This window comes from Leptonotus elevatus, chromosome 1 (genome assembly GCF_054856555.1).
Source record: "Leptonotus elevatus isolate MCC_2025b chromosome 1, RoL_Lele_1.0, whole genome shotgun sequence".
Classification (NCBI taxonomy): domain Eukaryota; kingdom Metazoa; phylum Chordata; class Actinopteri; order Syngnathiformes; family Syngnathidae; genus Leptonotus; species Leptonotus elevatus.
In genome coordinates, this window is record NC_141239.1 from 41,606,194 (window position 1) to 41,620,661 (window position 14,468).

General features: G+C 42.0%; 1 protein-coding gene across 1 annotated transcript; it reads left to right on the plus strand.

Moving 5' to 3' along the window:
- Positions 1-622: 622 nt before the first annotated feature.
- On the plus strand, positions 623-14,410 carry slc4a1a (solute carrier family 4 member 1a (Diego blood group)). Its single transcript, XM_086058991.1, has 21 exons — positions 623-777; positions 2,319-2,389; positions 2,505-2,563; positions 4,286-4,386; positions 4,459-4,505; positions 4,579-4,744; positions 6,338-6,473; positions 6,660-6,729; positions 6,814-6,856; positions 6,922-7,106; positions 7,882-8,089; positions 8,151-8,354; positions 10,993-11,141; positions 11,226-11,420; positions 11,609-11,842; positions 11,917-12,006; positions 12,073-12,239; positions 12,324-12,565; positions 12,787-12,956; positions 13,215-13,388; positions 13,794-14,410. The coding sequence occupies exons 2-21, from the start codon at positions 2,363-2,365 to the stop codon at positions 13,869-13,871; spliced, it is 2,745 nt and encodes a 914-aa protein (XP_085915117.1). The 5' UTR covers positions 623-777; positions 2,319-2,362; the 3' UTR covers positions 13,872-14,410.
- The last annotated feature ends 58 nt before the right edge of the window (positions 14,411-14,468 follow it).

Here is a 14,468-nt window from a genome sequence, read left to right on the forward strand (position 1 = left end):
AAATCCTCAACCCACAGTCCCTAACCTCATCCCGCTATTCCTAATTCAAAATTCTGAACTCTCAGTCAACTTCAACTCACTGACCGTAACCTTAACCTATTGTCCCTAACCCCAAATCCCCAAACCTTGGTCTTTAACCTATCATCCCTCACCAATAGTTTCATAATTCTTGGTCCCAATCCTATAGTCACCTGTTGTACCTAATCCCTAAATACTTGTCCCTCACCATAACCCATAGTCACCAATTTCTAACTCATACTCAATAACCCTAAACCATAGTCCCGAGTCCATAGCGTGTAATTACAAGCCGAAGCTGTTTTGTAAACTTGGGGGGAATCCCAAAGATATCAACAAGATGACGTATTTTGACATAATGCAATCAATGCCCCCTTTCTACCCCCCCCCCCCCCCCCCCCCAGTGTGCCCTCTTGTGTGCCCCCCAGCAGCAAAGATCGTGGCATCATAGGTAGCACCGTCGGCCATGTTTGCAGAGGGCGGAGTAGTTCAACTAGGGCTGGGATATCCCCACGTCAAGGTGTCCCTGAATGATAGCGCTGGTGTGCAGTCACGCGGGGCCTTATCTACGCCAACCTTGTGTGGTTGCCAGGCAACCAGACGGCCTGCGAGGTACGGCACTTTCACCAGTTTGACGTAGTTTTGCTTTTGGGTGTTCCCGCTCTTCGCCGTGGGGTCTCGCTACAGTTGTTTGATCGCCACTCATTTTCATAGAGATTCGCCGACAGCTGCCGGAGACCAGGCGGGAGTACCTCCACGCAGGTAGGGGTGTGGTCTATTCTGAACTAGGATCCGCCTACTTTTTATTTGATAAATTTGATCATATAGTTTATAATGCGAAATTGATACAGCACTTAGTTGTAGTCCAGAAGGCCAACTCTTGGTAACAAATCCATACTGCCAAAACAATCATTCCTAAAACAAAGTCCTAACCAGAATATCTGACCCACAGTTACTAACCGGGATGGATAGTCATTAATCCTAATTTGATCCATTGTCTCTATAACTATCCCTAACCCATCGTCTTGATTTCATAGTCCTTGTGCCTAACCGACAGTGCTCAATCCCTTGTTTCTAATGCATGCTCACAAAACTTTAGACACTAACCCTAACCAATCGTCCCTAAATAATCCCAGAATTCATTACTCGTTAGTTCCTAACGTGAACACATAGTCCCCAACCTTAGTCCTTAGGCCATATTTAGAAAACCTAACCCAATGTCATTGATCCTAATCTAATCAATTGCTACGGACACTATGCCTAATTCACAGTCCTCATCCTAACCAATAAACCTATAGTCCCTGTCTCTAATCCATTGTCTGTACAATTATTAGACCAATCCCTTACTCGGCCCCTTACATATAGTTTTCTAACCCGTTGTCCTTAAAACATAGTACCTAAAATCTCACTAATCGAACCTTTGTGACAATGTGGATGTGTCCTTGAGCAAAGTGCTGAACCCTCAGTTGCTCCTGATGCTGCACCATCAGCAGATGAATGCAAAGACAGTGTGAAGCGCTTTGAGTGCCTTAGTAGGTGGGAAAGCGCTAAACAGATGAAAGACCGTTTTACCCAGTCCTTAACCAATAGTCACTAACCCTTTGTCCCAAACCCTTAGTCGTTAATCCTAAACCATAATCTCCAATATTATCCCTAACTCATATTACTCACTTTAACCCATATTTCCTGATTCATTGGCCCTAACTCGTAGTCCTGATCCCATAGTCTTTAATCTTACCACATTATGCCTAAATTATAGTCCCTAATTAATAGTTCCCAACCCTAGTTTCCAAGACTCTATACAACTCATAGTCAGGAACCCTAAAACAAAATCTTGAACCCACAATTTGCAATTTTAAACCTAATCTGGTATGTATCATTGACTGAAGGTAAACAGTCCAAAGATTGACTACATTGCTTTTGTAAATGTTTTTTTGCTTTTAAGATTGATTAAATGTAAATCCACCATTCTGCTAGTTGGTGAATGAAAATCCAGAGGCTTCTGACTAAATATTATCAGATTAACACTTTATTTTTCATTACTGGTTGGCGGGTTTTCTGCACACAAGTCCTTTAGGAGGACAGAGAAGACAAACGGGTGTGACTCAAAGATAGAACAGTCATAGTTACGATTATCTGTCTGGAGCCATGACATGAGTCTGCACTTCAAGTTAGAGTGACTTCATGGTCGTCACAACTCCTCTGTGTTTTCTGTTTATGCTCAAAGTAGGATTCGCTTGATAGTAGTTTTCACAAATGAGAATAAATCTGATTTCCCCCCCACACACATTTGTCCTTCAAAGGTAATGTACAGAAGTAGCTGAGCGTGTGAACCTACAACGCAGCAATGGATAGCAAATTCACTTGTGATGAGGTTGGTGTATGTTTGTCGTCAGGGGCCATCATTTCACATGAAAATCCGTTTGATCTGCCGAAATTTCAAGCAACCCGCACCCCCCATTCATGAAATCCTTTCTCCTTCCTTGTAGGACAGTGACATGTCATATGAAGACCGTGATTCCGCCTTCCTCCCCTCCCCACTGAGAATGTGAGTCCCAGAATCCTCAGCAATGCTAACCAAATGTTCATAAATTACATACATGGCATACAGTTTGTTTTTTTCCCACACTGAAGTCACGCTGAAGGTTGTCAAAGATGAAGAAGTTACATAAATTGTAGTCGGCAACAAGAGGAAGCAGCATTCTGTGTGACAACTGTACATGATATATATATATATTGTGTATAAAAAACGGAACGTAAGCACTAGCAAGAACAGTCAACAGTATTGTATGTAGCATGCATCAATACATTAAGTACATCAATTATGTAGATAAAGTGAATGTGAACAGCAGCAAGACCAGTCAGCAGTTTTGCGTTTGCCAACCTGTGCCTTCACCTGAGTAATATAATAAATATATGTTAAGATGTTAATGCCAGCCGAAAATCGATGAAAAAATTATATACAGTATAAATATGTGAATTGTGTGTATTTTTAAACTATATGTTTAATGTGATTGTTAAAAAAAACAACAACAACAATATGTCTAATATTAAACCGTCCATTCATAGTAGTACATAAATACTATGTTTGCGGAAGTGAATGTGAACAGCTGCAGCAATAGTAACGTATGTATTTAAAAAAAATAATAATGCTATACATGACAATGACAATGACATAAAGAGTATATAACAAAGATATGCTATTTATGAAGAAGTGACTGTAAACATATATATAATGTGAATAGTTAATAGTCAGCAGTAGTGATGGGAAAATGAAGCTTCATGAAGCACTTGTAATATTTTTTTACTCCTCTAGATGCCACTCTTGGTTGAAAGATGCACTGGAAATGTAATCAATTTCCTTTGCACTCGCCTTTATATTTAAACCAAGAGCACCATCTAGGGGAGTCAAAAAATATCACAAGTGCTTCACGAAGCTTCGTTTTCCCATCACTAGTCAGCAGCACTGTCTCTCTGATTGCTACAGTATGATAACAATGTGTATTTTCTCAAACAACAAACACTGTAAGGTAGTTTATTTCTTGTGGTAAAAAAAAAAACAGCCTAGTCATAATGAAATTTCGTCTTGGAAAAAAAAGGCAGATGCCTCCCTCGTGTGGCCACAGACAGAATTGCAGTGTCTTGAAATAATGTGGACCAAAATGTTGCTGAAGTGAACTTGAATAGTCTTAAAGTGGACCATAATGTCCTCAAATTGGACTAAAGCATATCATCTCTGGACCAGAATGCACCAAACACAATCCTTTAAATGAACTAGAATGGTGTCAAAGTGGGCCAGAATGTTCCTACAGCTGGCCAAATTGTAAATGTGGATTGGCTTGTCCCCTTAGTGGACTATAAAGTCTTTAAAGTTGACTACAGTAGACCAAAATGTCCTTAAACTGGACTTCAATGGGCATCAGAATGTTCCTAGTTTACTAGAATGTCCTAAAAGTGGACAAAGTTGTCAAAGTGTATTAAAAGGTAATGAAAGTGGACCTAAAAGTCTTAAGTGGACCAAAATGTCCACAAAGTGGACTGTATTGTACCTATAGTAGAATTGTAAGTCTTTAAAATGGACAGCAATGTCTCAGAATTGGAACTAAAAGTCCTTAAGCTGGGCTGCAATGGTTTCCATCAGGTTATTCTTAAAGTGAACTAGAATTTCCTGAAAGGTGGACCAGAATGTCAACGTGGACCCAAATACTAGCGAGATAGGGCAGTTCTCATGTGGCGTCATTGAGTGCAAGTTTCTATTTCTCCGCACCAGGAGGACTCTGGCGGACCGTGGTGATCTGTGCGATGTGGAGAATGGGAGGAACGACAAGGACACACAGTTGGAAACATACATAATCCCCTGTGATTCACAAGGTAGGCTCCTCTCACCCCCCCCCCCCCCCCCCCCAGTGACTTTTCGTTTAATATTCCGCTTGATTCTTTCAGCCAACCTCAACCTGAACACCAACGCCACCACCAGGGGCGATGCTCAGGTCAGTCTGCAATCATCAAACCATGTCTCTAAACAATTTAGTTAACTAAATGACCTGACAATGTGGGCCGCAGGCATATGTGGAACTGAACGAGCTCCAGGGAAACACCTGGCAGGAGACGGGCCGCTGGGTGGGCTTTGAGGAGAACTTCAACGCCGCCACGGGGAAGTGGGGTCCTTCCCACACATCCTACCTGACCTTCAAGAGTCTCATCCAGCTACGCAAAACCATGAGCACAGGTGACTTTGGACTCCACATCAAAATGAAAACAACCTTCATATCTGAGGAGATGAAGTTGAACAATCAATCAAAAAATCGTTCAAATAAATCCAAGTGATGTTAAAGTAGATTATGCCCTAAAAATGGACTACATTGTCCAATTAGATTGCTCAAATAGTGGACTATACTCCATAAGTGGACAAGAAAGTTCCAAGATGTACCCAAAATTTTATCAAAGTAAACCACATTGTCAAGTGGACCAGAATGTTCCTAAAGTGTCCTACAATGTTCTCAAAGTGGAAAAATATATATATCCAAAGTGGATCAGGATGATATCAAAGTCATCACGGTGTACCAGAATGTTCTCAAATTAAACCAAAATGCTCCTACAGGTGACCAGAATACCCTCAAAGTGGACAAGACTGATTCCTAAGTGAGCTAGAGTGTCTTCAAATTAGCATAGAATGTCCTTCAAATCAACCAGGATGGGAATGTAACAAAAATAAACAAACAAAAAATACCTAAATTCCCTTAAAGGGGAAGTCAACCTTAAACATTTCTTGACAGTAATATGTTATTTGTGACCTCACTAGTCTAAACGTGAACATTCTGATTAATATTACATTTTAAAATATGAGTTATGCAGCAAAATCCAGCCAATTTTATCCATCTGAGGGGGCGGCCATTTTGCCACTTGCTGTCAACTGAAGATGACATCACAGTTGCTCAGGGCTCAGGCAACGACCAATCATAGCTCACCTGTTTTCTGAAGCTGATTGGTTGTTACCTGAGACCTGAGCAACTGTGATGTCATTTTCAGTCAACACAGTCGAGTGAAAATGACATCACAGTTGCGGCCATTAAGTAAGTGGCAAAATGGCCGCCTTTTGATATTGATAAAAATTGCTGGATTTTGTTGCTAATAACTCATATTCCACTAACGCAATATTAACCAGAATACCGTATTTATATTAGTGGGGCTGCATAGAACATATCATTGTCAAGACATTTTTGGGGGGTTGACTTCCCCGTTTAAGTGGTTTTAGAATGTCCTCAAGGGGACCAAAATTACCTTACATTTCAAGCCATGAAGTGGATCAGAAATGTCCTTAAAATGGACATGAATTGCCTCAAATTGGATCAGAATGTACTAACCAATGTAGTCAAAGTGGACTGGAATGAATTTAACGTGAATCAAAATGCCTTTGGACTAGAATGTCCACAACTGGACTATAATGTCCTGAAAGCGGACTAGAAAGTACCAGTTTCCAAAAGTGCATCTGAATAATCCCACAGTGAGCCATTGTTCTTAAGTGCATGAATGAATTTTAGAATGTCCTAAAAGTAGAGCTGATTGTCCCCAAAGTGCATCTGAATGTTCTTAGGGTGGGCTTTAATTCTAAAGTAGACCAAAATGTCCTCAAATTGGACTTAAATGTCTACAGAGCTATAATGTTAATACAGTGGACTAGAATGTCAAAATGGACTCAAATGCCCTCCAGGTGGTCTTGAATGTTCTGAACTTGGTTGGATCAAATTGTGTCTAAAGTGGATCACAATTTCCTCTTGTGATATATATATTAATTTTTTTTACGTTGACATTATGGACACAGGTGCTGTCATCTTTGACCTGGACGCCAGCAGTTTGTCATCTATAGCCGAGAAGGTGGTGGACGCACTGGTCAACAAGAATGAAATCCGAGCGAGCGATCGGGATGCTCTTCTGAGAGCACTCCTTATGCGCCGCAGGTAAGTTGCCCCTCCTCCTGGCACTTTTCACAAGTGCTCCTCCACAACGTTGTTTAGAACAGTGATTGTCAACCAAAGGCCACCTTGAGGACTGTGAAAAAAAAAATGACCAAAAAAGACATTTTTGCAGAAGTACATTCCCATTAAATGAGGTTAAGAACGCTTTCTCCGTGTTCTTCCCTCTAGTCAGTCCGACAGACCTACGGTCACCCCTTTGGGAGACATTGAAATGCAGACCTTTTCTGTTTCTACAAAGGTATAAGTCCTCATTTTGGTGGTCCTCTACCCTGAATACGGTACTCCACATGTATGCATCACAGCTTCCTTTTTTTTTTTGTAGAGAGACAGCTCTGACAACATGGAGGCTTCCGTCGTCCTCTCAGGTAACACCACACCACATTCAAATATTTGGAATTTTCAGCTACAACCGAGATCAATTTACCCAAAGGTGCCCTGGATCTTCTGGAGAAGCCAGTGGTGGCTTTCGTCCGGCTTAGAGACTCAGTGGTGATGGATTCTGCGCTGGAATGTTCTGTCCCCGTGCGCTTCGTGTTCATCCTGGTGGGCCCCAGCCAAAGTGGCATGGACTACAGCGAGAGCGGTCGCGCAATGGGCGCTCTGATGGCTGACTGGGTGAGAAAAGTGTCCATGGGAATGTTCTATTTATGTTTTGGAAGGAGTCAAATCAAGCAAATTCATTAATAGAAGTTATCACAAGGCGACACGCACACACATACTCAGGCACACACACACACACACATATATATATATATATATATATATATATATATATATATATATATTAGGGGTGTCCGCAAATCGTATTTAATCACATGACTTCAATAGTTAAATCACGATTAATCGCAAATTTTACATCTGTTCTAAATGTACAAGAAAAAGTTTGCTTGCTCTCGTTAACATAAAAGTGAAAATAATAGAAATATGGATGCATCTTTTAGTCATTAATACAGTAATTTCATAATAATTATAAAAAACTAAAACTAGAAAGATGTACTGTTTTGTAAAAAACGAGTGTGATATTGATTTTCAGTGGTCATATTTCCTGCCACTAGATGGCATAATTGCATTTGTAAGACGCTGGTGACAACTTTCGTATTAAGAGTTATTTCATCTTTAACATGAAGTAACTTGTGAAATTCTGCACATTTTTAAAATTGCAAATAATATATGCATTATTATTTACTTATTACAATTAATTATTACTAAATCTCAACGTGAACATGTCTGCTGCATTGCGACTGGAATTGCCCCAGTGCAGGCTTTTCAAAGTAAGCGTCGGTCATTAATTATGTTAATATTAATATATATACAGTATAGAATGATATTATCAACAATAATCGTCCCTTGACATGTCAAGGATCTAACATTGTCCGCTGTGCTGTGCCAGGTGTTCTGTCTGGAAGCTTTCCTGGCACAGACCGACCAGGACCTGACCAACGCCATCGCCGACTTCATGGACTGCAGCATTGTCATCCCCCCCACCGAGATTCAAGACCTGGGGATGATGCAGCCCATCATTAAGTTCCAGCAGAAGATGCTGCAGGACAGACTGCGCCCCACCGACAACCGTCTGGCCTTCGGTGACAGGATTAAAGGTAAGACAAGTAAAACTAAAGACTTGACCAAAAAGCTTCAAGGTCGATTTGATGTGTCCAGTTCAAAAAGCCCCGGAGCCGCCAAAAGAAGACCCCCTGGCCCGCACCGGGTATCCTTTTGGAGGCATGGTGAAAGACATCAGGCGTCGCTACCGCCACTACATCAGCGACTACACAGATGGCCTCAATGCTCAAGTCATGGCCGCTGTCATCTTCATCTACTTCGCCGCCTTATCACCAGCCATCACCTTCGGAGGACTTTTAGGTAGGTCTCTCCACAGAAGCAGGGTGTCTTTCGTTGTGCTGGTTGATCTGGTAGACTTCGTTTGGGTTTGAATGCGGCTTTGTCAGCGCACACTGATTACGAACTACCCATATTTTGAGTAGAGGTGCTTTTATTGTCTTGCGCATTTCTTGTTCTTGGAAGTTGTCAACTCTTTTGTCTCATCTTTGGCATTTTATCACTTTCTAAAGAAGTTTTCTGAAGACATTGTTTTTTTTTTTACAAGCTTCTGGGCTTACGTTTTTTTTACTTCCTATTATGTGGCAGACGAGCAGTTTCACTTAAGAAAGGCACACGAACGATTCCTGACAAAGTCAAAAAAATTTTTTGCATTTTCCCGGTGTCCCAATATAGACAGGTACCCATTTAACTTTAAGTCCCTGTAAAGTGAAAATGAATATTTTTTCTAGGTTTGACACCACAGAGAAGAAGGTTGTTATCAACCAGAAGAATAATTTTTTTTCAATCATCATACACAGGGAGATTTAAAAATACAAACAAATTCAAAAATAAAAATGTGTATAGGTTGAAAATGAAAGGGAATAAGCAAAGCTTATTATATGAAGCCTTCCTACAATGCCATTGTGCTGTACAGTATAAGTGTCAAGAAAAGGTGCGCGTAGGAGAGAGTGGACCCGAAGGAAGAAGGAGACAGAAATTGTGAACAAAAGGAGAAACTTGATTGGAACAAGTGGGAACGGGGGCAGACGGGTCGCCGCGACGGGACTGTCTTGACCGGCGCTGACTTGGCAGAACTTGGGAAGCTTGGCTGGACGTGGAGAATTTAGCAGGAACATGGAGAGCTTAACTGCGGCGAGGACGACTAGACTGAGATGTAGACCACTAGACTAAGACGTAGACCACTTAACTGTGGCGAGGCTTAGCGCAACAGGAAACACAGGACTCCCACACAGGACTCCCACACAGGACTCCCACACAGGACTCCCACACAGGACTCCCACACAGGACTCCCACACAGGACTCCCACACAGGACTCCCACACAGGACTCCCACACAGGACTCCCACACAGGACTCCCACACAGGACTCCCACACAGGACTCCCACACAGGACTCCCACACAGGACTCCCACACAGGACTCCCACACAGGACTCCCACACAGGACTCCCACACAGGACTCCCACACAGGACTCCCACACAGGACTCCCACACAGGACTCCCACACAGGACTCCCACACAGGACTCCCACACAGGACTCCCACACAGGACTCCCACACAGGACTCCCACACAGGACTCCCACACAGGACTCCCACACAGGACTCCCACACAGGACTCCCACACAGGACTCCCACACAGGACTCCCACACAGGACGTGGACAATGATCTCACACCGACTGGACAAACACAACAGACTAAATACACCAACACTAATGACACACACCTGGGGAACACAATAGGAAGAGGGCACCGATTGGTCAAACACACTGGGAAGGGAACGGGCACACAGGTGGACGCAATCAGACATAACGAGACAGGGGAAACACTCAGAAACACAAGACAAACGCCAATCACAGAAAGACACAACAAACACACCAAAATAAACAAAACCCGAACCCATACAAAACCGAAACATGACAATATGTGAAATAAATAATTGCATTATAAAACTAAATACTTGAATTTTTTGTGAGTTTTAATCCAGTTTTATGTATATTTCATATATTAAGTTTGATATTAAAAAAGCGTCAAAACAAAATAAAATAAAAATAACAATAAATGAAACTTCAATATTTTCACAAAAATCATATAGTATGAAAAATCACCAAATTATAACAAGTTTGAAATAAAAATATCCAAGTACTTGTTATAAAATGAAGCTTCAAAATAGTGAAAAAATCAAGCTATTCTCTCTTCTTTCGAATGTGTGTAACTCAACGGGGAAATCAGACTCTCGCACCTCCAATCACTAATATTTGAAAACAGAGTTCAAAAGCTGTGTTGCCTCGAGGACTCTTGGGCTTGCAAATGGAAAGAAGGTTGGGTGTGGTCTGGCTGTGATTGACATCAGCAGTGAAAACTACGATCTACTATTAATCATTTCTTTACTACGACAAGCTCTGCTAAATAAACTAACCAAATGCTACGCTAATAAATCACTAACATGAAAATCAGTATAAAGATGTTTGCAAAACACTGCAACTCCATACTCACCAAGGGGCATGGCTCGGTGGTCATCTCCCATCTGTGAGGTTGTGGGTTCGATGCTCACCCCCTGGTGATCATGTCAAAGTGTCCTTGAGCAAGACATTGAACCCTGATTTGCTCCCAGTGGACATGGCAACAGCCGACCACTGATGTGTTTTAAATCACTTCTCATCCAATGAGAGAACAGACAAATTGTGTTTATCCCAGTGTTCAACCTGAAGATGGCGCCACACACACGGTTTTTGCCCCAAATTCAGGCTTTCAACAAACGTGCACTAAAATCTCAAAATAACAACCAGGACGTGTAGACAGCATTGGTAGAAGTGCTAGATAACCGCTGCATGATGTGTCATTGGGCACCTTATTAGCCACAATGACAGTATATTTTATTGTACTTAAAAACACATGTCTGAATTCACTTGACGCATTCTTGAACTATTCTTCTTTGTTTTAGCTGATAAAACGGAGAGGATGATGGGTGTGTCAGAGCTGATGATCTCCACAAGCATCCAGGGCATCATCTTCTGTATCATCGCCGCGCAGCCTGTCTTGGTGCTTGGTTTTTCCGGACCGCTGCTGCTCTTTGAGGAGGCCTTTTTCTCTGTATGGTTGCCACCGCGTGTGCCACTATTGCCCCCTTTTGCCTCATCCTCATGCGTGTATGCTTTTGTCCATCCCGTGCTCTAGTTTTGTAAATCCCAGGGGATTGAGTACATAGTGGGTCGTATCTGGGTGGGCATGTGGCTCATCGTGATCGTGGTGATCATCGTGGCGGTGGAGGGCAGCTTCCTGGTGCGCTTCATCTCCCGCTTCACTCAGGAAATCTTCTCCATCCTCATCTCGCTCATCTTCATCTACGAGACCTTCAGTAAACTCTTCAAGGTTTCCACTTCCATCTCATCATCCTTTTGTACAACCATGGGGTTGTGCTGCTTTCATCCTAAAACCCTTAACCTTACCCATAAACCTACCCCTAACCTTTACATAACCTTAACTGTACCTCTATCTTCTCACCCTCACTCTTAAGCCTTATGGCTGAAACTTGACCTATGGTGTCTTCTCCTACACAGATCTTCAAGGCCCATCCTTTAATTCTGAACTACAAACATCTGAACGAAACCCTGGAGAGGCCCTTTCACACCATTCACAATAAGAGTTCCAACGGCACCGTTTTCGTCCACGATGTGCCGATCTCCATGGCCTACCCCAACACAGCGCTGCTCTCCCTGTGCCTTATGTTGGGCTGCTTCTTCATAGCCTACTTCCTGCGCCTGTTCAAGAATGGCACTTACCTGCCCGGTTGGGTAAGTCACCGCCTCTGAATTCAAATCTGCTCTTGTGGTGTTTTCCTGACTAATGACCTGTGTTCTTTTTGCAGCTGCGACGGCTGATTGGAGATTTCGGCGTCCCCATCGCCATTTTTGTCATGATCGCTGTGGATATCAGTGTTAAGGACACTTATACTCAGGCAAGTGATTTAAGCATGTAGTGTGTCGCGTGTACAAGTGTGCAAGTGATGTTTGCTTTTGTGCAGAAATTGGTGGTACCAAAAGGTGTCCAAGTGACCAACCCTAATGCCCGTGGCTGGTTCATCAACCCCATGGGAGAGAAAAAGGATTTCCCCATCTGGATGATGGCTGCTTCCTGCGTACCAGCACTGCTCGTCTTTATCCTCATCTTCCTTGAGTCGCAGATTACCACGTGTGTGACGATCAAATCGCGTTTCCTGACAATAGCAACATTTTTAGGGGGGGGTTGAAATGCTGACATTTCCTCCTCTTCTAGGCTGATTGTTAGCAAACCGGAGAGGAAGATGATCAAAGGCTCCGGTTTTCATTTTGACCTGCTCCTCCTGGTCGTCATGGGCGGCATCTCATCCATATTTGGGGTTCCCTGGTTGAGCGCCGCCACGGTGCGCTCCGTCACACACGCCAACGCTCTCACTGTCATGTCCAAGGGCCCCAAACCAGAGATCGAAAAGGTGGTGGAGCAACGGCTCAGCGGCATTCTAGTCGCCATCTTGGTTGGTAAGTCAATGGCGTGAGTTTAGATGGAGATGAATCAGTCAAGTTGGAGATTCAGATTTTTCACGCTATAACAGCATTCTATACTAACACTGGAGTAACCTCATCATTTAGTAAATCAAGTGTTTAATCTCCCATGATTCACTAAGGCAAGAGAAACAAGTAAAGTAAGTCATGTAAAATGTTCTAGCACATTACTTTACATCATGATTTCTCTGTTTCAGGCGCCTCTATTTACATGGAGCCCGTACTGAAGATGATCCCCATGACGGCCCTGTTTGGAATCTTCCTCTACATGGGTGTCACTTCCCTGAGCGGAATCCAAATGTGGGATCGGATACTTCTGTTGATCACGCCCAAAAAATACCACCCGTCTGACGCCTATGCCACCAGGGTACGAACCTTTTTCCAAGTCACTCCTCTTCATTCGAATGTTATGAAGCAGTATCGATACACACTAGGGTCCCAGCGATACATTTGTGGGCTCCCTCTAGTGGTACCGGAAGAATCACAGAATTAAAATTTAAAACTGTGGGTAATGCAGTTCTTCTCAATTATAATTTGTAACACCCCTTCCACAAAGAAGAAAATATTTTGCTACTTTTTTTTGGGGTGCTTGGTCTAGTTTATAACGCTTTATTTTTTTCCGTAGGTGTCAACAATGCGCATGCATCTTTTCACGCTGATCCAGCTGGTGTGTCTAGGTGCATTATGGGCGGTAAAGATGAGCCCCTTCTCCCTGGCACTGCCCTTCATCCTGCTGCTCACCGTGCCGCTGCGTATGGCGATGACCGGCACGCTCTTCTCGGCCATGGAAATGAAATGTGTAAGTACATTCAACATTCCCCTGACCGCCTAACCTGTTGTCATTTACAATAAGTCTTTGTGTGTGTGTGTGATGTTGTGGTCGGCCAACTTTTCTGTTTGAGGGGCCATAATGGATTTTTGGACAGACATTCATAGATGAGGTTTAATTATTTTTTGGGGCTTTAATAATAAAATAATATTTCATATTCATTTTTAATTTCATTAGTATTTGTTTCTTTAATTTGACTTCTAAATAACTAACCAACCATCTATTAAATACATATTTAAAATTGTGATACTCTCGATGACGTTTCATGCTATAAATGCTGTGTTCTGGATTAAAAAGCGAAACAGGCTATATTATATGTGCCTCCCTCCTGCCCCTGGTTTATCAGATGCATTTACATGTTTATTTGTGTTGCAGCTTGATGCGGACGATGCTAAGGTGAAGTTTGAGGAGGACATCGGTGAGGATGTATACAATGAGTCCCCACTTCCATAAGTGAAAACAAATTAAATTCAAAATTATAGCCAGTGATTCATTTGTGGGGTTGGGGTGTGGAGGGTATTATCTTTAAGAAAAAAAAAATCCTATTTCAAGCTTCATCCTGTCATGTAGCATTACTTTAGGGGATTATTTTGTTTCACCATTGCAAGCAATACCAGTGGCATTTTTTCTTTTAGATAATAGTATTTTCTCTTGTGTGTAAGTTAGAGGTGTTTTCCTTTCCTTTCAAATATGATGTAAAATGCATTCTGTGCATTGTTTTTAATGGGAGTAAGTAGGATATTTATCTTTCACAATTTCACGTATGCAAAGTTACATATTTTTCCCTCGTGTTGGTGGTTTGTGAAGTTGTCATTTTAGGGTATTTTCTGTCAAGTCCACAAATTTAGCATTGTATGAAGACATATGCTATTCTATCTGAATTGAATGCTTTTGACAAGTGTTTGACAGAGAACAAGTTTTGCTTCTTCCTGTCTGTACATGCATAGGGTTTAACATGCATCAATAAACTGATTAGTAAATATTTCCCCTCATTTGTATTTATTTATTTATTTTAAATGTACACAAACACAAAATAGCTAATAATGATAA

Excerpts from the sequence above, each read along its gene's own strand:
- slc4a1a (XM_086058991.1), top strand. The coding sequence starts at position 2,363 with ATGGATAGCAAATTCACTTGTGATGAG. Across the intron at positions 12,957-13,214 it reads CTGACGCCTATGCCACCAGG|GTGTCAACAATGCGCATGCA; the intron begins GTACGAACCTTT and ends TTTTTTCCGTAG. Across the intron at positions 13,389-13,793 it reads CGGCCATGGAAATGAAATGT|CTTGATGCGGACGATGCTAA; the intron begins GTAAGTACATTC and ends TTTGTGTTGCAG.